The sequence below is a fragment of the Fusarium tjaetaba genome (assembly GCF_013396195.1).
Source record: "Fusarium tjaetaba strain NRRL 66243 chromosome Unknown NRRL66243_c0000030, whole genome shotgun sequence".
Classification (NCBI taxonomy): Eukaryota; Fungi; Ascomycota; class Sordariomycetes; order Hypocreales; family Nectriaceae; genus Fusarium; species Fusarium tjaetaba.
The window spans coordinates 334207-356016 of record NW_023501226.1 but is presented as its reverse complement, the minus strand read 5'-3'; the positions used below and the strand labels follow the sequence as shown (position 1 = coordinate 356016).

At 49.6% G+C, this 21810-nt stretch overlaps 6 protein-coding genes across 6 annotated transcripts; 4 read left to right on the top strand and 2 right to left on the bottom strand.

Moving 5' to 3' along the window:
* Positions 1-177: 177 nt before the first annotated feature.
* FTJAE_1685 (zinc finger double-stranded RNA binding protein) lies at positions 178-3346 on the top strand (the record flags this gene model as incomplete). The annotated part of the gene is made up of 3 exons (XM_037347800.1): positions 178-2139; positions 2196-2462; positions 3179-3346. The coding sequence occupies 3 exons, from the start codon at positions 178-180 to the stop codon at positions 3344-3346; spliced, it is 2397 nt and encodes a 798-aa protein (XP_037211253.1).
* A 4408-nt stretch (positions 3347-7754) lies between these two features.
* FTJAE_1684 (uncharacterized protein) lies at positions 7755-9320 on the top strand (the record flags this gene model as incomplete). Its single annotated transcript, XM_037347799.1, has 5 exons — positions 7755-7857; positions 7917-7970; positions 8109-8171; positions 8276-8503; positions 8704-9320. The coding sequence occupies 5 exons, from the start codon at positions 7755-7757 to the stop codon at positions 9318-9320; spliced, it is 1065 nt and encodes a 354-aa protein (XP_037211252.1).
* A 1527-nt stretch (positions 9321-10847) lies between these two features.
* FTJAE_1683 (catechol O-methyltransferase) lies at positions 10848-11798 on the top strand (the record flags this gene model as incomplete). Its single annotated transcript, XM_037347798.1, has 3 exons — positions 10848-11096; positions 11152-11703; positions 11757-11798. 3 exons carry the CDS (start codon positions 10848-10850, stop codon positions 11796-11798), a joined length of 843 nt encoding a protein of 280 aa, XP_037211251.1.
* Positions 11799-12791: 993 nt separating this feature from the next.
* FTJAE_1682 (uncharacterized protein) lies at positions 12792-14957 on the top strand (the record flags this gene model as incomplete). Its single annotated transcript, XM_037347797.1, has 4 exons — positions 12792-12924; positions 12986-13674; positions 13739-14125; positions 14181-14957. 4 exons carry the CDS (start codon positions 12792-12794, stop codon positions 14955-14957), a joined length of 1986 nt encoding a protein of 661 aa, XP_037211250.1.
* An 842-nt stretch (positions 14958-15799) lies between these two features.
* On the bottom strand, positions 15800-18167 carry FTJAE_1681 (uncharacterized protein; the record flags this gene model as incomplete). The annotated part of the gene is made up of 4 exons (XM_037347796.1): positions 15800-15870; positions 15933-16773; positions 16835-17221; positions 17280-18167. 4 exons carry the CDS (start codon positions 18165-18167, stop codon positions 15800-15802), a joined length of 2187 nt encoding a protein of 728 aa, XP_037211249.1.
* A 792-nt stretch (positions 18168-18959) lies between these two features.
* On the bottom strand, positions 18960-21127 carry FTJAE_1680 (uncharacterized protein; the record flags this gene model as incomplete). The annotated part of the gene is made up of 4 exons (XM_037347795.1): positions 18960-19742; positions 19794-20195; positions 20243-20922; positions 20977-21127. The coding sequence occupies 4 exons, from the start codon at positions 21125-21127 to the stop codon at positions 18960-18962; spliced, it is 2016 nt and encodes a 671-aa protein (XP_037211248.1).
* Between the last annotated feature and the right edge of the window lie 683 nt (positions 21128-21810).

The window sequence follows — 21810 nt, the reverse complement described above, 5'->3', positions numbered from 1 at the left end:
TTAGATGGTGGCGTCGATTGGCCAATCAAACTGCACGCTTTATTCTTGATCCGCTTCCATTTCGTTGCTTTTGCAACCCCATTTCATGTCGTCGTCCACTGTATCCTTCTCCAATTCTCTAAACACGACGTGCGCGTCTCTTGTCCTTCAATAATTCTCCTCCTGTGACTATCCAAGATGGCTGATGATAACCCTGCAGATGCTTCATCTGCAAAGCCTGAGGCCAAGCCCGTCAATTGCAATATCTGCAACAAGTCGTTTCCCCACAAAGGCTCACTCAGGCGTCATCGGCAGAGCAAACATCCTGTCAAGAAAGAAGCAGACGCGACTCAGCCAGGACAAGACGGTGAAGCTGCTAGCACTTTTGATTGCGCGCTCTGCAAACAGTCATTTCCGCGTCAGTCCTCACTGACGCAGCATCAGCGGAGCAAGCATGGTCCCCGAAAGCCTGAAGTCCCAAATACTTCTGCCACGCAAACTCAAGCCCAAGCTGCGGAGACTCAGCCAGAAGCATCTCCTTCTGCCAAACAAGAAGGCGATAAAAGCCAAGGAAGTAAGGCCACTTGTTCAATCTGCAACACGTCTTTCAGTCATCGAGGTGCCCTGCACCAGCACAAGAGAACCAAGCATCGTACTGTGAAAACGGATGCCGATACTCCCACCAAGGAAGAAGACAAGACCCCAGATGCCGAACAAAAAACAATCAACTGTGATATTTGCGACAAGTCGTTCACCAGCCGAAATTCACTCCGAAGGCATCTAAAGAGCAAGCATACCTCAGATAAGAAAGGCAAGGGTCCAGGAAAGAGTTCTGCGCAAGGTGACAAGGCAGCTGGCTCCTCAAAGCAAGTGCATGCGACGCTGAAGGAGCGACATATTGCTGGATCTCAGAAGTTCAAATGCTTTTGTTGCAATGAGAACTTTCCTTCTGAGGATGCTCTTATGAAGCATCAAGCAGAGCAACGTCTCGAAGCCATGAAAAAGGTGATGGAGAATATGGCCATGGTTGCCTCTGGTATGAGAGTATCAAATGGGCAAGATGACTCGGATGAGGAGAGTGAGGCGCCAGAGCTCGTCGAAGAGACCGCTGCAGAAGAGAAGAAAGCCACAAACGTACATCAATGCACCCTTTGCGACAAGAGCTTCCGTTTCAAATCTGCTCTCGTGCAGCATGGACTCATCAAGCATGCAGCGGCGGACGATACTGTTGCAGAGAGTTCAGGCCAAGGAGCAAACGCAACTGCTGGAGGCAAGAAAGCAGAAGCCGTTGACGAGGATGATGAGGATAAGCCCTACTGTCAGACCTGCCAAAAGACATTCCGCCACGCTAAAGGACTTGCGGATCATAAACTCAACAAACATGGCATCGTCGATCCCGAACCATCCTCAAACTCAAAGCAAGGCGTACCTGAAAACCCAACTTTCAGGTGCAGACCTTGTAACAAGACCTTCCGTCTTGCGTCTGCACTTCGTCAGCATCAGCGAGACAGCCATCCCGAGATGCACAGACCGAGATACTCAGAGGATGAAATAATGAGACAATTACTGCGAATGGCAGTCCCGCCGTTTGGTGATGATGGCGATGATTATGAGGACGAGGATTATGAAGACTATGATGACGACGATGATCCTTTCTCATACCCTGGCCATAGAGGACACCCGTTTGACTTCCCGGCTGGTATTCAACCTGGCGATATATACGACTCAGACGATCTGGGTTATGGCTATCCTGGCTTTTCAGATGAGGATGATGACGACGATGAAGATGATTCCGACATCGACATGGAGAATGAACGAGGCCCCCCAACGCTCTGCACACACTGCAATGAGAATTTTCCGCAGATGTTACTGGTGGCACATCAATGGCATGTCCACGGTATCAGCCACCCAGCTCTCGTCGATGTTCAAGCCAAGATCGCAAAGGACGAATCCTACGGCCTCAAGCGCACCGTCTGCACGAGCTATCCTGATGCGAAGGAATTCCCCTTCTTCTTTGAAATCAAGTATTTACTAAGAGATTGCCAATTCAGCTGTGGGCAGTCCTTTGAAACTGGCACCGAACGCATGAACCATGAGCTGGAGGCTCATAATCGTTGCATCACATGTGAGGCCTACTTCCAGACCCGGCCCGCTCTCGAGGTAAGTAACCCTTTATACCCATGCATTATCACAGTATTGACTCAAACCCCTTTTAGAATCATCAGGCCAAATCCAAAGTCGTCGATACCGTCGTCAGAGATTTCGACCACTGGCTTGAATTCGCCGTCCCCGCACAAGTACACCACGAGAAGCAGAAAGCAAAAGCAGCTCGTAATCCCAACTCCGACAAAAACATCGGCTGCATCACCTGTGACCGCAAGTTCAACAAGGCATCTACAATGATGAAACATGTTGAGAATGGGAGATGTATCCCTGGCGTGAATCAGATGGATATATTTGTCCTCGGACAGAAATTCGCTGAGGTAGGAGCTCCCTGTATCAGGTTGGGAGGCTTCTTTTGCCCGATCTGTAACAGATCTTACATGGTGTTGAGTGAGCTTATTCGACATGCGGAGGGGGATGAGTGTAGTTTGAAGGTTCTGAATGGGCCGTTGCAGGAGTTGATTTCATTGCTGATGATGGAGTTTATGGATATGATTATGGGGCTGGGTGATGGGTCTGGAATACCAGGGTTTGAAGTATAAGATCATCTTTTGATATATGCGATGATTTGTCGATTTCTCTCGGGTACTGTAAATTCAAGTATACAGTTGTGACCATTGTACGTGCTGGAATCCCGCGTTTCAAGAATTAACAGACCGTTTAACTTGAATAACCTCCCATAATAAGCCCGGGTCATGAACAAGCTTGTTGTACACATACGGCATTCCTTTGGACTTACCCAGGCAATTTCAATATTCCGTGGTATTAGACGTATGACTTCAACAACACGTAGCATATGAGAAAGTCAAATATAGCTCAATACTGACGAGAAATGTACTGAAGAGCATTTGGAGAAGAAGGCACGACATGGGAAGATCACGAATCGTATAATTCGGGGGGAAAGGCCATGGTAGAGAGGCAATTCATACCACGTTCTTGGGCACTTCTCCTGGAAAGCGATTGTGAATCTTGTGTCTGGCGTTGACCAGCCGCAATTTTGGGGTGTAGGATGCGTGATATATAATGATTCCACAAGGCCACTTTGACCATCATGGCCGCTTCAGAGCTGTTAGGTCTCATGAAGTATCATGCTGAAGACAACGAAAAGGCTGCAAAGAAATGTACACCTTGGGGGTTTTGGGATAAGCTTGACATAGAAGACCAGAGACCCAGCGCCAGCAGCTACGTCTTCTTCAAGGCATAGCTATGCGGACTAAGGGATGGAAGACTAGATCGTAGCACAGGTAGTTGAACTGGTTGGTATAGGTTGATCTCTGACTTGGGTTCTGGCATCTCTAGAGCGGCAGTCCTATAGATGAGCTGGCCCACCTGAAAACTGATGGGCCTCAGCGGAGGCAGTAGGAGCGCGCGACTTATACCTTCAATGAACGACTTAAAATACGGGCTCCTCAAACACATGGAAGGCTAATTAGTGACAGCAACCAAATGCATGCATGGTTGCGGCACGGTAACTTATGAAGAACAACGTATTTGGTCTGGGAAATGACATTTGCTGATGAACGAAACAACATCGAACGGCGATGTTTTGTGCACCTTGGAAACGAGTCTGAAACGTACTCAAGACATTGAAACGTGAACGGTAAGTACAGTTGCAACTCGCAGAAACGTCGGGTGACGAGAATGCATGATGGGTGCTGACGAGGCCGACATGCGGTCGAATCAACCAATAACCGCGGGGCAGCAGTCTGGGGAAGCTTACCTTTTGGGACGCTTACCCGAAGATGACAAAGGTTCGATAGTCAATTGCCAAAGTTGGGCAGGCAGACCCATATAGCTTTCGCATATTGGCTGGCTAAAAGTGACTCGTGTGGCGTAGAGATGGAAATGGAATTGGTGCCGCCGTCCAGAGCGACCTCTGTGGGTTACATAACGACGCCCGGTGTCGTCACAAGGCAGACTTTCGCGTTGGACCGACCTTACATGCGTTGTGCGTCACCATGTAACAGCCGTTGCCTGCTGCTGCATAACCGGAAGGCTTATCAAGTGACAGGCCAGTCAATCTGAAGCATGTTCTGGAAGACTGTGACGACCTGCCCGCGATGACAGGTGGACTTCCCTTGGTGGTGGACCCTTTTGGCCAGGTCTGTCCACCCATCTGGGGCTGTCCATTTAGATCCCTGTCGCCCAGAGTGCTAACTGGAATATCGTCAGCAGCTGAACGAAGAACAGACGTATCGCAAAGATGACATGCTTGACGAAGCATCCGGGCATCTTCTGGTCATCTTCGCTAAAGCACGGGCATCACAGCCGACGGCAGGGAGGATGACAAGCCAAAATTAAGATAGTCGGCTCGAGATCTCATCTCAGGGGATGTCTCACTCCAGGTCTCAGATAACAGAGCATAATCATCGTCAATGGAATCTTGGGGACCATCCCGAACATTTCGGGCCCAATACCGGACCCCAAGTGCCGCTTGGTGTGCCGGATGTCTACGGGCGCCGATCTCGTGGTATCACGATGATGATGGCACACCAAAGAAAACAGAGGGACAATTCCATGGTCCATTTCCCAGGCGGAATAAGAGCGTCAGAGGTTCAATGCCCAACGACCGGCAGGGTATCATCAGAATCGAACCATGTTGACATGCGCCGTGACCGGGTGGTGGAGGGTATTCTGAGTGGAGGTCCGCCGTCTATGGCTGACAGCTTTCCAATCGCGAGAATCGACAACGGCCCGAACGCCGCAATTAATTTGAGAAGCAATCCTCCATTCCAACTTGTGACACAGTGCTCACTGCTTGAGACCTTCTGAATGTTCTGGCCAGTCTCGTTTACGTTTCGTGTGTAAGCTGAAGCGACTGCAAGATATCCATACGCAATTGAAACATGCTGCAGCGCCATGTTTCTTGTCACAGGTATTGCGGTCCATCGCAAAGATATGCGTGATATCTTGCTGCAACTGCCCACGTCCGTTGGTTACCCAAGCTCCATGCATGCTATTTAATGTTCAGCCGACGTCAAGTTGCCGACAACCATGTCATATCGGGTACACTCGCAGGTACGACTGTAACCCATAAACCGTAAGTTTGTAACCCAAACAATCCGCCCCTCAGACACAGTTGCTGCAAATTGCAGCTTAGAGGTGTGATTCAGGTGACTTTGGCTGGCGGTAATCCACAGCTCGAACCCATGGAATGAATCGGCGTTTAAGAGCACCCCGCTTAAACCCCCAGCACTGGTCAAGTCAAGACCGCAATCCCGGGAAAAGGGGTACGCTCAAATAAAGGTAATTTGCGTATCCACAATATCTAGATGATGGCTTGCTCGTTTGGAGATGTAAAAGACAATACCTCCGATTGATGTTGACTTTGAAGAAAGGGGAAGGAGAACGTGCCAAGATGTGGAAACACACGCTTTGATTGCAGAGGATACTGTAAGTGGGCTTTGGCAAGCTGTTGCGGTGCAACATCCATTGTTGATATTGCGTTAATGCGATTCATGTTTGGATATATCTGTACTGGTTATTGCCGATCCAAAACGTATCTGCTTTCTTTGCCAGTATAATCCACTGTTTTACCTGGAGCGCCAAGTTTAGAGGATGAGGTGCATCCCTAAGCGACCCGTCTTGGTTTATCTCCCATGCAAGTTTGCGCTGTTGTACCTGAACCGTGCTTCACGAGAGAGGTTTGTCATGTCTGTGTGCTTTTGATACACGCATGGAGCAGGCAAAGACCCTGGGCATCCCAGAAGATCGCGAAGCACTGAAGTGCTGGAAGCCCGCGGATGGCGCGATGAGCTTCGGCCGAGGTTTAGTGAGAGGCCGGGATAAACCTGCCCGGGGAAGGGTGCTGGATCAGTGTCGTTATCTCGGGGTCCAGTGATTTCCCGCTAGGGCCATAGTGCAATTGGGTTGAGTTGTTGCAGATTCCGGTAGAAACACATCAATGAGGTACTCTGTTTGAAGTTGATGATAACCTCATGTTTCGAGATCAGTGAATTCGCACAGTGTTTCTGTCTCCTCAGCTGCACTGGCAACCCACCCGTCGTGGACATCATCTGCTGGCATCGTGGAGCGTGGAGTTGCGTTGCTGGCAAAAGGGCCAAGAAACGAGAAATGGCACCCCCCACACGTCGTCATTTCACACTCCGTTATTAGCCCCGTTATCGAATCAAAAGAGGATTTGGTCCGGCGCCTGGGCGTTCAACGGACAACGGGCGACCAGCTCTAGCCTCTAGCCTCTAGCTTCTATGCCAGGGGATGTTGAAGACCAGTACTGCGCTGTACTGTAGTTTCTTTATTGACAGGCAAAGAAGTGCAATGGTAGGGGAAACACCGAAACAGAAGTGAGAGAAGAGATGTCAGCTTTGCTTTTTATCGGAATAATCGATCCGGTCACAGTATGCATGTCTCGTTTATACCCCGACATCGCAAAAAAACCCATGGATCGAGTGTTCTTTCGTGCTGGCAGGTAGGTACCTTACTGCACCGTGATTGCCTGTACCTCAGGTTCTGCCAAACGAGGTACAAGCAGTTCATGTACTCCGCCTTTTAGCCTGGCCGGGCTGTCATACAATGAACCGCCATGATTTGCATGCCGTAAAACAGCCGATACTTTGGTCTAAGTACTTGATTTACCCGCACCTCAGGCCTCAACTGACTGCACTGGCAACTGGCACCTGCCAACTACGAGCCCCCAAAAGTCACTCTCCGGCCTGTGCCCACTACGAAATGGCCCTGTTCCTTCCTGTCCAGTGAGTTTCCACTGTCCACTCCCCACGGCACGACGCTACTTCCTGATTTGATTGATTGATGGGCGACAGAAGCCAGGCTAGGCTTGCTCCTTCTCCTTTCCCGCTCGCTCGGCCCTGGTTTTTTTCTCCCCCCATTCAATTCTAACCCAACCTATCCCGTCACGCCCTGTCCAAGTCGACGAGTCGTTCATCATCTTAAACCACCACCACCTTTTTCCCTTTCCCTTCTCTCCCTCTTACCTTTACGTACCTCTTCCTATTTCTTCCTCCGCCTCGATTTTCCCGTCTGCCTTGCAGCGGCTTTGGTCTCGACAAGCGTTCTTCCGGTCCGTCGTGTTCAACTCGTCTCTCGTCTCGTCACCGACTTGCGATTTTTTTTTTTAATTCTTCGCACTTTTTCTCCGTCCCTCCGAGACCCTCGCGTGGTTTATTCCCGAGAATACGGCCCGTGGCGAGTAAACGTAAACCTTGCCTTGCGCTCACTTTCCCAACGAAGCGGCAAAAGGTCACCGACGAAGCTTAATCATATTCTTATCTCTCTTGGGTGAGTCGAGACCTCGACGCACAGGATTACGGTCGATTTGTCAACGTGTTGCGACGAGGGGCCCCGGAACGTTAGGTGGTGCTTTTTGATGGATCCATGTCTTAGCTGGCCGATGGTGCGCATCTTGACGTCGGCCACAGCGGCAAATTTCCTCATCACCTTTCGTATTGCCCTTGTTTCTGGCACCGCCCTCGCATTGCGCTGCACATCGTCGTCGCATTCTGTCGTCAACGTCCCGCAACAACACCAAACTGACCAGACATTCTACCAATAGACCCTCATTCGAGATTTGATAGAGCCCGAGCCGAATCGTCCACGTCCCGGTTTTCCCCACTCATCCTCGAGAACATTGCAATATGTCCTACTACGACAACCCTCAGGCCCAGTGGTCGTCTTCTACTCCCAGCACCCAGCCGAACAACTGGGAGCACCAGGGTTCGACTACTCCGGTCCGCGCAGGTACGCCAGATCCACGATCGACCGAAACAGAATTGTAATTAACGCATTGATTTGTACAGGCGCCAGCGGCCCCCAGCCCCAGGATGACTACGCCTTCTCGTATCAATTCGATGGTATGTGATGGAATACGCCCAAAGATTTTGTCGACTTCGATTGTCCTTAAAGTCAGTGTCGATGGCACGACTTAGCCGGCATATTCAAAGCCCGAACAATCTCGACTCTACGAATGAAACAAGCTGACCCAATCCTAGAGGTCGATCGAGCATACGAGAACTTGCAAAAGTCTGGCAAGGGCTATGGAATGGGTGGTCGCCGTGAGTTTTCTATCCTGTGCTACTAAGCCTACCAAGGTTCCGACATGAACGGATGAACTGGTCTGGTTGAGTGTACCATCAAACATACTGACAAGATCATGCAGACTCCCGTGGTTCCCATCACACCCCCGGCCCCCGCCCGCACTCGGTAAACAACTTTGATGACGCCCGTGGTCAGGGACCTAATCTGCAAAACTTCTACGCAAACCAGCGTCATCAACCTTCACGAGGCTCCAACGAGGCAGAGCAGGTCATGCAGGCTAAGAGACGGATGGCAGCTCAGCGGGAGCGAGAGCTTCGAAACCTGCACACAGAGCAGCAATATCAGCGAAGTAGGCCTCCCTCTACTGTGTAGCACATTCAACTATGACAAAAGAAACAAGATGGCATATAGAGAAAAATAATGTGGTCCTGGGCGACCAAAAATGACGTTGCCCAGACGCCGCTCGTGTTTCTTCCCTCCCAATTTTGAGCAGCATCTATGTAATATCGTCGAGTTTGTTGAGCATGGGCTAACAGCTTTTCTACGTAGCCGTCCTTTCCGAGGTGCCTCTGCCGCCCAACAAGCACATGTCCGAGGAGGAGACGCGAGAGTTGATTGCCCGTCAACGAAGTGCCCTCTATGGCGAGGGTCCTTTTGCAGACAAGGCAGGATACGTGGATGAGACTGGTAATGTCCGCACTGGTGCCCCTGTCCCTAGCGGACCCTCCAGCATCCGTGGACACTCCCCTCTTGCCTATGACAGCGTAGGCCGTGCTCCCCCTACTGGCGAGGCTGGCACTCCCGTCTCTGGTGATGCCCACGGTCCTCCCACCGAGCCCAACTCGCGACCTCACAGCACAGTCAGCCCACAGGCTGCTGGACCCACAAACAAGGTCTTTGACAATGCTGTGGGTAACCAGAGCCGTACAAGTACATCCAGCCCAACCGGCGGCTCTCCCTCTCGGGATCTGAACCCTGGTTCCAAGCCCAACCAGGCTGGTGCCTCTGTGGCTCCCATTGGAACTCGTCCTTCTGGTACACCCACAGCTTCAGCTTCATCGAAGCGATCCACCACTCCTCTTGCCTCCCCCGGTGGCTGGGGACGTGGTAATGGCGTTTGGGGTCAGTCATCCGGTCTCGGTGCTCCTGCTAGTGTCTGGGGTTAGAGAGGTCCGCTCACCAAGGATTAGGAGTCGCAACAAGGCGCAGGATTTAAAGTTGCATTTGGGACGGCGCAGAGGTAAACGTGCATTGCGGTCGGTATCTTTTGCGAGTACAGCCTTTGGCAACTCGCATCTCGAGTTGAGGACTGTGCGAACATTGCAGGGCACTCGGCTCTGGCGAGAGCCGAGTGATACAATCAGGGTCACAGGTGTTGAAGGGACGGCATCGACTAGGGAGTTGACATTGTTTTTCTGTTTTATTCGGCAGGAGGTTACGAATTGGTGAACTGGGAGTTGCATTCGAACATTACTGGGGCGTCGCTATATCGTCTCGTTTATACTTTGAGGGCAGGAAAAACGGTGCCGGGTATGAAGGAACGGGCAGGATGGTTACAGTCTCGGTCTCGGAATTGAGATGTCTCGGAGTCTTTGGCCTTGACGAAATTGTCGGTCTGGCTCACCGTGGGAGCGGCAACTATATACCCAACAGGGCGGTTCTTAGGGCGTTCACTCTGTTTACGACGACCGATCAGCCTGCGAAATCGACTACGGCATGTGTTAGCATCAACTGCGTGGCGCGTTCGGAGTACCTTTCACGATGGAGGCATTTGAGTTGTCGGCGCGCATACCATGGTAATGGATTGGAAGGGAACCTACAACGGCTTGTTTATGCTCACGAATTGGCGAGCGAAAAGGAATGTGTTTTATATACGGCGAAAAGCACTATAAAAAGACAAAAAAAAGAGAGAAGACAAAAATGGCATCTCAAGGGGTTCAAGGTGGATCAAGGTTAGGGTCAGTTATCTTTCATGTCTCTCGTTTTTACAGGTTTGGGGCAAGGTTTCGGTTTGGGACAGGTTATAGGAAACGGTTCTATAAGGGTTGTTTTCGCAAGGGAAAGGAGAAATTGTTTTCTGACTTTGAGGTTTTGCTTAGGCAGGGTAGGCAGGGTTGATAGTAATTGCGAGAAGGATCGGGGATAAAGGTAATACAAGTTTATTACGGAGTTGATCTGTTGGACGAGTAAATGTGCCTTGCGAGACATGCATGCTGTGTGAGGTGGCGGTCGAGACACGAGATCGGAGCAGGCCAGACTCACTTTAAGTGCTGATGCCAAACTGTGACAGCACTTTCAAGGCGATAAAAATAAACAATCAGATTAACTAGCAAACTCTATCTTGCGTTAATTAGATTAATTCGCGGTAACATATTAATCGTGCGAATGATGAGGAGAATTGCATGTGCGCGTCATGGGAATGTTCGGAGCCCCCACCCGAAGACGGTGTCCGGACGGTCTTCTCCCCGCCTGGACCCTCAATCGGGGCCCCGAGTGGAGGCACCGGTGAGCATCTCATATGCATCTTGCAGGCAAGCTGCAGCTGTAGTTGGTGAGGGGAGGGGAATGAATGACGGGTACACTACGTGACGCGATTCTTTTGTTTATCTTTTTTCGTGTCGGTACATATAACTAACTTTATAACTCCCGCTTCTTATTTACTCTGTTCAACTGTTGTTGCAAATACCGACAAAATGCCCTCCTTTGACGGAAAGAAAGCTTACGTTGAGCAAGAAGAAACATTCTTCGATGATGGGCGCGAGATTGAGCTTCTGCATTACATCTATGGTCGGTCAGACATTGATGAGCTTCGAGGTTCGCCGGAGCGTGTTCTTCAAGCCATTGATGAGTTTGGACGTACGAAGAAGTATCTCATGAACGTGGGCGAAGACAAGGGCAAGATTGTAACAGATCTCATCGCTGAAGTGAAGCCCAAAGTCATGGTACATCAATTGATCTCTCCTCTTGTGAAGAACTTACAGACTGATACTGGTGCAGGTTGAACTCGGAGGCTACGTCGGCTACTCAACCCTCCTCTTCGCCAACGCCGTCCGCAAATCCGGAGGAACACACTACTTCTCCCTCGAGCGCAACCCCGAATTCGCCGCTGTGATAACATCCCTTCTCGACCTATCCGGCCTGCGCGACATCGCCCGCGTCATCGTCGGTCCCAGCGACTTGGGTCTCGCGCGTCTGCACGCCAACGGGACAATCTCCAAGATCGACCTCATGTTCCTGGACCACTACAAGCCCGCGTATACAAGCGATCTCAAACTCTGCGAGCGCTTGGGTCTCGTTGGCCCGGGGAGTGTTCTGGCGGCTGACAACGTCATCAAGCCGGGGAATCCACCGTACTTGGCGTATGTGAGGAGTAGTGTTGCGGAGAAGAGGGCTGCGAAGGGGGGGAATGAGAAGGAGGAGTTTGCGGATAGGACGGCGAAGCAGTATTTGAAGAGGGAAGGGGAGGAGAGGATTAATGAGGAGGAGGGGGATCCGAATTTGGTGTATGAGAGTAAGTTGGTCCATAGCTTTGAGCCAACTGGTGTTCCTGTGAGTACCCGCATCTTACCACCGTCATTATCTTCGCTGACGAACAATTGCAGGACGCTGTCGAGATTACGAGATGTACCGGTCGCGAAGATTAGAAGTCTTTACCTTGGTACCGATCAATTGACTCCAACGTCATTCAATGGCCCTTGAACTTTAAAGTGACTGCCCCTCAACACCAAAAAAACATCACGACCCCGCCGCCCTCGCAAGGGGCCTGGTCTCCACAGCAGCTCATCCCATAAGAGCCACGCGCGGTCAGCTCAATTGGTAGAATTCGAGATTCTTGCGACCACGGCGCCCGCATCGGACTGTTTCTAGGCTTTCTTTTTGTTCGAGTGCTCTGGACGACTGCGTGGCATCGCTATCATCGCTCGCAAGAGTGTCGCGTAGTGTGGCTCTATCAAAGTAATGCATATCGTTGTGAGTGGTAATTTCTCTTTCGAGTAGGTAGTTAGAACAGTTAATCGTGGATGAATGGTAGGATACTGATGTATGTTTGGTCTGATCATTTTGTTCTTGGGCCTAACTCGTTGGTGTTGGTTCATCAGAGTTACTCATTCGTTCTGGGCAGCACCTCCTCCGTTTGTCTGTGTTAATTGTCGACGTTTGTTCATTGACTGTCCTTTTTTGAATGCAGCAAGTGGTTGGCGATGTGAAGGACAAGCAGTGCTAGCGCCAGTGCCAGCATCAACAGCAAACGGGAGGCCGCAGTCAATGAATCAGTGGGCAGGTCCGACTTCAAAAAGTTTTCTGGGCTTGCCTTTTTTTCTTCTTCTTCTTCTCTCCCAACCACTTTTACCTCACCTCACCTCACTTCCATCGCCGCCTCGATCCTTAAGTCACTCGTGCTCTCTTGGGTGTGCAACTCTTGCAGTATGTCACTGTAAGTACATGAGAACTTCCTCAGTGTTGAATAGTTTCGCCGTTTCGAAGTCTCAAGGATACTTCTCTCTTCATTGTTTGTCCTTGTGTCTTCCCTGTCGTCAGTGAGAGCTTCCAGCGCGGTCGCACAAACTTCTTTTGAGAGACAGCTGACTGTATGATCTCTACTTTCATAGCCGAGCTAATCGGAAGTCAGTAGCCAGAATATGGGCTTTTCTTTTGGCTCGTTCATGGAGCCAGATGATCACTCTCTATCAGAAGACGACATTGAACCGCAGGTTCTACCCAGGTGTGGCCTGTGTCGATTCAAGTTTGAGCCAGCCGACTCCATCGTGGTTTGTGTGTGCCCGAATCAACTCCTCTTTTGTCCAAACAATAACAACCTACTGATACATGACAGTCCACCCCGTGTTCCCGATTTGGGAAGGCAAATATTCTGAAGAACCAACTGGATCTAGTCCCCCGGAGGAAGGTTTTCACTCAGCTTGCGTGGCCCAGTTTTCCAAACCCCTCCGTAATGGTACTTCTGTTGATCCCTTTGTTAATTGCGACATCTGGATGGCTACGCGTCGTGGAAAGTCCAGGTATAGTATGACCTACGATGAGCCTCCTCCGTCTTTTGAAGTAAACCGCCTGCGCCGGTTGAAGAAGATGTTTGCCCAGGAGCTCATGACTATCACCGGAGGTCGTCTTCCCCTCGAGGTCTGCGAGAACATTGCACAATACTGCTTGAGCGACTACGCAACGAGGCTCCTCAAAGAAGCTCGGGAGAAGAGAGGCGATCCTGGGCCTCGAAAGGCCAAGTTACACGTCAAAGATTCAGGGGTAGTGTGGGCACAGCACGTTGAGTTTGAAGGCATCCAATACATCAAGTCTCTCTCGACAAGCCGCAGAAATGAGAGTGATACGAAGCTCTTCGACCCTAGAGGCGGCACCCATGTCAATATATACTTCGCCGAAGACCTCTTGGGTATCCGTGAAGTTGTTATGACTAGAGATGACAACACCGTATTGACTCAGGGTGAAAACTTGTCATGGGTTGTCAACCGCGGAGTGGCTCTTCCATTCTGGTTCACAATCGAGTCTGATGTAAGTTGTTCTTCGCCACTTAACGCAGGCAGGCGATCTTTACTTACTGACTTCGTACTATCAGGGTCTCAAACTGCGCGACTTGGCCATAGCCACGACAGAGAACGAAGTGGCCAGCGATCTACAGAGGCGCTGGGCTGTTTTGCCTAGCCACTTGGGCAATTGCCAATTCGCTCCGCCACCAAAAGATTATCGAAGAGTTGGGACGGAGCCGGTCCGCGCAGTCGACTGGAATTTACCCGGATGCCGCGGTTATTCCATTCTCGTAGACACTGGCTTCATCTGCGACATCATCCCGAACAACGGGGGAGGGTCATCTTCGCAGTTGATGGATGTGAACAACAAACATGAAGGTGCTTGGGTCTACATACCCATCGATCCAGGCGAGCGGATCATTGAGCTTTGGCGCCGCCATTGCGATTACCCTTGGAGACTGTTCAAATCTCTTGTTGTAAGTTACAATGATAGCCTCGATGCTAAGATAAGACATACTTAAGAAATACTAGATACGCACAAATAAAGGTCGCAGCTTTGTTATCGGTTCCCATCTGGGACTTCACTCTACCTCTGAGTGGTGGATATGCCAGCTTACCTACCATGTGATCGCTGAGTTGCCGCCAAACAAACCATCTCGAATGCTCTATTGTGAGACCAGAAACGCAAGGTTATGGCTGAGTTTCGAACAAGCTGCGACTCGCGACCAGAATGCCGACATCTCATTCATGAAGCCATTCAAGCTTACTGCTTTCCCTGGCTCAAATTTCATTTCGTCAACTGCGAAGCTTCAGGACGTCAGGACAATTTCCGTATGCCGAAGCTATAGAGAGGGCCTGGACCTAAGCTGTGGAGAGCCTCTGGATGAGGGCATTGTCGGGTTGCTCCTCACATACGAAGATGGGCGCCAACGATCCATCGGACAAATTCGCCTTGACCACATGGGTGCGCCTCTAATGGTGAACTCGGGAAATTTTTGGCTTGGCAGCGACAAGTCAGAAGATGAACCTCTCCCAGGAGGTTTCTGGCCCCGGACACAGATGATTAAGTGGGTTGAGGTGGATAAGCCGTCGAGGGATCAAGATAGAGAGTATTTGAAGGTGCCGCTGACTGGCTCCCTCGAATGGCAAAGCTACAAGAAGGGTGATTACTATCGCCACCTTGTGTTCCATCATAGGAGCAACGAATTGGAGGATAATGCGGATGAGATGGATGCGTTATCGGTCTGTGAGGCTGAATCTGGAGAACGTGCTCCGGCGGTTTTCGAACAGTTCTCGCTGGAATTCTAGAACCCAAGATATCTCTTGAGATTTCGACCGAGCTGGTGTCCTTGGGTTACTTCGCAATCTCATGGAGGTGGACTGGACGGGTCGTGGTCATGGTTTGTTGGATCTTGTAAATAGGAAGGACACTGCTACATGGCATGTCCAGCTCAGCTAGATAACAACAACAGTCTGCCTTCATCCTCATGAGTCCTGTTAAGATAGAATTATTCTATTACCCTCCATTCCCAAAGATGTTCTTTTCTCCATCCGTTCCTTGCATTGGACTGTTCCCATGTTTTCGATTGTGGTCGTTTACGATGCTTTCACTTTTGCTGCTTTAGCTCTTCGATGTAACTTGACGAGCGGCTTTTCTGGAGAGTTGAAGATGTACAATAGCATCTCATGGACCCTCACTGAATGCTCTGTCAATTCTGATGTGGACTCAAGACTCTTCTTGCCTGATCTTTCGTAGAACTTGGTCCTATCGTGGTGATGTTGGGCTAAGTCTCAACTGTTCGGTAGGCAGGAGTTAGCTGTATCTTCCCATTCAGCATATCACCAATAAAAGTTTCCGTGCGGTCTCTATTATTCTTCTCTTTTGGGTATTTGTCAATTGTCTGTTTAACCGTTCGCGTGGGAGCCACAACTGCCCCATTTCCATTTACCCAGGATCTGCCACATTGCATCCCTATCTGGAGAACTGGCTACCTAGGGGATGAAAGAAAACTCCGGACCTTGACCCTAAGTTACGAAAAGACTTAGGCAACTTAGCATAAGTTAGCCTATCCTTAGGGGACTCTTTACCAAGTTTATTTTGACAGCCTATATCAAGGTTCGGTGTTTTCTTGCCCCCTGAGTGGTCACCCTCAAAGCCCGTAGATGCCATAGTTGTCGAACCCCTTGGCAACCCATTCCGTATCTCGGAGAGTTTCTGGAGCTGTTTGGTGGCTCAAGTTAGCGTGCCATGAGCTTTCGTGAGATCAACCGTCTTGGACTTACTAGTTCTTCCAGTCAGAATGGTACAGGGTTTAGAGACTGGGTCCTCGCGTTCTTCTGTTTTAGCATCTTCGGCTAGCACGTGAAGCATCTCGTCATCTGGTGTACTGCACATGTGATGTGACAGTAGACATATACTGCCATCAGATTCCTTTACCCTATCGAGCCGTCCCTTCATGGGTAGTGAGATATACGTTGGAGTCCTGTCCCATCCGTCGTCGCTCTCATTTTCGTCCTCACTGGGTTCTTCTGCAGAGCTATCGTCAGAGTCCTGTTCATCCGTGGGATCATCCATGTCTTCGCGCGAGGAGAAGGAACCCCGTTGTGGCTGAGAGAAGCCAAACCACCCTATTCCACAATCGAAGCAGTGGGTGTTCTCATCAAGAATTCTGGCCTCCTTGTGCTCAACATATCGTATCCACAGAGTATCAGAAGTTACTCTCTGTGGCGTCCCAAGATCGTCGCACCGAACCTCACCAATGCAAGTTCGAGTACCGTCATAGTAGGTCAAGAGAAGACCCTGGATAATTGCATCCTTCCCCCAAATAAAGAATGATCGATTTATACACGGAGTAATGTCTCTGACTCCATCTAGTTTTGCTGATGAGTAGTGAGTGTCGATGGTCATGTCAGACGCAGTCTTCCAATGTGGCTTGATTTGTCGGGCTTGCGGCCTTTCCCAGCTAAGTACAGAATCGAAATGGAACCAAGAAAGTATGTAGCAATGCGCTTGGAACATGAGGCAGGGTTTATCTTTCGGTAGTTTGGCAACGACATGGTACGTAGCACCCGGGCCATCTTGCTGAGTTCCAAGGACGAAGCTCCGGCCACGATCTGTGACAATCTGTATCATCGCGTTAGCAGTGTCACCTCCGCATAAACTCACAACAAATCTGATAACATACTATGAGAGTGTCCTTCCTCTCGGGATACTGCCGGACCCAGAGTTCAGAGACTCTTTCGTCATGATTCATGGGAAAATGCACACACATGAGCTCGTCGGGTTCACCTGTCGTGTATTTGTGATAAGGTACAGGCGGTCCATGGGCGTGGTGAAAATTGCATTGCAAGACAGCGTCGCCTAGAAGAAGGAAAGAATAGCCAGATGTCCCTGGCTTATTCCAGTGAAGAGTCTGTACATAAGTGAAAGGTATGCCATGAGTGAGCGGGATCTTCGGTGAAAACTTCACAGGCGACGGAGGCATAACCCATCGTATCTCGCAACCATCCATAGCGAAGTTGAGGAAAGTCTTCGGGCTTTTGACAACAACGAGGTTCCGGATTTTAATGCCCTAGACCCAGGTGTGTCAGAGATGTTTGCTCCTCAGTTACAAAGTGGGTAATACCTACATCAAATCTTGCTTTGAAGTGGAATGGCCGGGTCTGTTGAGCATGACAGGTCCACCAGTAGTCATGGGTTTCCTCACTCTTGGGTCGTTCCTGTCCTTCGGTTATAACAAGCTTGTTGACTCCCAGATGGTTATGGCGGACGAAAATGTTCAGAGGCTTCTCCGTGTCCCCCGTGAAGAGCAATTTCTCATCACCACCTTGAGAGTCGTAAGATAATGATCGAACGTATCTAATACCTTCAAAATGGGTGTATTGAACCCACAGAGTCGTGCGCCTGTGGATAGGAACTGATATGAAACCTCGCCGAGGTCGGGCCTTTGACCATTGCTGATGGATGAACTGGATTGACTGTTCACGAACACAGTAGGAGGCAACATTTCTGCAAATTTCTGTATGTAAACGTCCACCAAGAGCTACAGAGAGATTCTGTGCGATGGTGCTCTCTAACCAGCAGCGGCGAGGGCCACACATTTGCTCGGGCGCACTGAAGCTCCCACGGATAGTGACAGCAGCTCCAGCGAGGTCTCGTAGGTTACCCGTGACGAAAGACTTGGCGTATTCAACACACTCATGATGTAATGCAATGGGGTAGGACCCTCTGCCATGGCATTTGTCTACCCCAGGCTCCGCGGCTTTCTCCCCTGTAGCTGTCAGTGCTGTTCCCATGACCAGCAGATTTATGGCCTTACATTTGACAATCTCATCTCCTTTTTCATCTCCGTTTTCGTCTCCGTCTTCATCTCCGTCTGAATCTTCATCTTCGTCTGAATCTTCATCTTGGTCGGTAAACTCAAACCCGCAAAGGCTGCAGATCCTGCCGTACAAATCCAAGTCTGAAAAGTCCCTCTTGGAAGGGTCCAAATGTCGATCCTCAAATGCGAGCTCCATCGGGACAGAGGCAGAAAAGGTGAGGAGGAAATGCCAGCGGGAGGCTAAACTTTGAGACCTTTATCCTAAATGATGAAAAGACTTGTGCGATTTAGTCTAAATTTAGGAGAGTCTTTACTGAGTTTAGTTCAGCATCCTCTTCTAAAGTCTCATTTAAGGAGTGCGAGGTAACAAAGGAGCAAGAGAATAGGTAAGGAAGAAGAATAACAACAAACAGTGGGACCAACGCCATTCACTGACAACGACCTTCAGGTGCTACAAAGGGACATGCGTTTGGCACCTGCTGGCACTGACACTTGAGTACCTTATCTAAAGTACCTCACTCCATCTTCTGAGAAATTTCACGGTAACAAGCTATCGACTTTTTTACACTTTCTTTATTTATTCGCACAGTTCAACTACCTCCCCTCCCGCCATAGTGTATCAACTAAACAAAGCGCGACTCATCGGCGCAGCCCCAAGGGACTTTTAAACAGTGGTCTTCAGTTAAACCCTAAGCATTCTCTTGTAAGATCTCACAGATTCGATTGCTTTTCAGACGTATTGATCCTGAAAGCTGAGGTTAGGGGATCATTTCGCCTGACACTAAAAAACAGCATGATGGAGCAAGAAAAATAAATTCATCAAAAGGCATCCCAAGTCTTTACCAAGTTACTTAAAACTTAGGCTAAGTTACATAAACTTATTCTAAGTCACCAAAAGACTTTTGTCATTTAGGATCGAGATCATAAGTCTCAACTGCAATAACACATCTCGAATATGGCTACAGCCCTTCCAGACTCCCCCCAAAGATCAGTGCCACTGTCTTCTTCCAACATTCCAATTCTCCATAAAACCCACGTGCCTTCCCACGAGGACCTCAAGCGGCTTTACCACATGGCCTCGGCGTGGCACACCGGGCGCAGGTTCTTGCGACAGGACCTCGAGGAACTCGTCCAGGGGCTCGCTGTCGTCTCGGTGGGACAGATGGCACTGACGTTGACTGAAGTACCAGTCGAGACGCCCTCGCATCGGAATCTTGATACATTTTCCGTCCCATTCATCTTCATCTGGTTCCTCGAACGAGACGGAGTAAACACCGGACGCGTCCTCATCTGTACCAGCGCGCCAGCTGATCTCGTCTGTCTCGGGGCAGATAATCCACATGTTCTCAGAGGTGACCTCAATTGGTGCAAGCAGATGGTCGAGACGGACTTGGCCAACGCAGCGTTTGCGGCCATCCTCGTAGGTAAGCAAAAGCCCAAGGATCGCACCAGGAACGCCCCAGTACCTGCACGGAGTGACAGTTCGGACCCCTTCAAGTTCGGCAGAAGAGCATTGGTATTTGCAGTTGTCAGGAAGCAGGTCGAGCCTTCTGTTCCGGCGGCCACGTAGGTTGAGCTTCTTGAAAGTAGATGCACCTTCGAACCTCATCCACGAGCCGTTCGTATCCCAGTTCGCGAAGTACATGCGACAGGGATCGGTCTGTGGCAAAGTTGCGACGAGGTCATACTTGGCATGTGTTTTGTATCCCACAGGCTGCTGATACTTGAGCTGAGGGCCAAGGGTGAGCAGGCGGCCCTTACTTGTTCGAAGCTAAGAGGATATTGTCAGTAAAAAGTCAGCGTTTTTTGGCCGACCACTCACTATAAGGGTTGCAACAGGGTTAGGACTGCCACTAGGGAGCTTGATGCCATAGCGGCGAATCCAAAATTCCGAGATACGCTCACCCGAGTCGATAGGGAAGTAAACCCAAGAGTATCTATGCTGCATGGCCGTGCCGAAGTCGTAAGGGTGCTTCTCACCGACTTTGTGGGGAATGATCTTCATGATGGTATTGTCCCATCCGTAGAATGAGTACCCGATGACATCGGGCTGGTTCCAATCAATAGCCGAGATAATCTCGCTACCGAGGAACGAATGACAGGGAATTGAGGGCTCAGGAATAGGATCTAAGGTTGTTGGCAGGACTGACCACCATAGATCTTCTGGAAACCTGGGCTGGCCTTTGGCGTACTTGTAAGCTGCCAGGTCTCGAAGCTTGATTCCCTGTTGCTGGTTAGTACTGGTCATTCTTGCCATAGAGATATCCTTACATCAAACTTTGCTTTAAGGTAGAACGGCATCTTACTAGGCGTGAACAATGTCCACCACCTTCCTGTCTCTTCTTTGACTGAAGGTATGTCGTTATCCGAGGTTGCCATAATCTCAGTAACTCCGTGGTAACTATGCGCAATGAATATGTTCACATTGCGGCCAGGGTCTGGCTCTGATAAGATCTGAGACTCATCACCACCAAGAGAATGGTAAGAGAGGGACCTGACATAGCCAATCCCTTCAAACTCGACATACTGAGCCCAAAGAGAGTTGCCGTCTATGGCGACGGAGATACGACCTGGCTTCGGTCGATCTTTCCGAAGCCAATGGTCGCGAATGGCCTGAACTGCTCGATCTCGGAGACAATATTGTGCAATATTATCGCATACTTCACGAGGTAGACGACCGTTGAGTATCTGACAGAGATCTTCGGAAAAGCTCTTCTCGAGCCACTTCAGGCGCCGTGTTTGGATTGAAGGGGGAGGATATCGTCCTGCTTCCAAAGGCTCAAGGATAGTTGCATTATAGATGCCAGGATCGAGTCGCTGATCGGTCATTAAACCTTGCTGTTGGGCCAGATCAACACATTCGGCATGGAAGGTGTGTTTGGAATAGTGGATGGTCCACGAAATTTCAGATTTTTTATAGGTAGTCGTCCACGGTTCACACTTTTCTTTGACTGTAAACAGGGTCAGAAGTGAGCCACAGTTGTGGAAAGGGAAGGGAAGCTTACAGACGACAACACTGTCATCTTCATAGAAGTCAAACCTGCAGAGACCACATGATGGCGAAAAGCCGCTGTTTTCCTTGAAATAGACTCCCTCCGAGGAATCGGATTCAGCATCGGAGTCGATATACTCGTGGTCTTCAAATTCTAGATCCATCGTGGAGGCAAGAAAACTTGGGATCTTGACCTAAAGTTAGGAAAATATTTAGACAAATTAGCCTCAGCTTAGGGGATTCTTTATCAAGTTTCGGAGTAGAATGTCAAGACGGAAGGATTGAGTTGGAAGAAGATGGAATTGAGTTGCGGTTGACTCGAGTTAAGCATGAGGATGCGGGTGAGAGTTCAAGGAACAGATGAACTGAACCATTCTTTGTGTGGTGGATGATTCTGCTGGCTTTGTTTATTGACACTGGCTTGCACTGTCGTTCAACCGTCAGAAGATACCTGAGACCAGTTGCTAATTTTGGTCTCTTTGTTTTGACGCGGCAGTGCAAGTGACAGTGGAGGGTACAACAAGGCCACGGTGGGAGGCATCGAGGAGCAAGAGAACATCAGACCTTTTTCAAATAATCATGAGCAACGAAGATGCTGAGTTTTTCTCAGGCTCAGAGATTATCTGAGCAAACGCATCCTAAGGTACACTTGTGCTTTCCTACTTAGAGTCGATGCCCCGAGGTTTCCATGAGAACTGCATCCTAAAGAGAGTAATTATAGTCTAATTTTATTTACATTTATAAAGTTTATGATGATGTATCCTAATTTGTGACCATAATAGAGTAGAAGGGACAAAGAACTTGACTTCCATTGTTATATATCTCGTCTTGCCCGATGCTCAAGTAC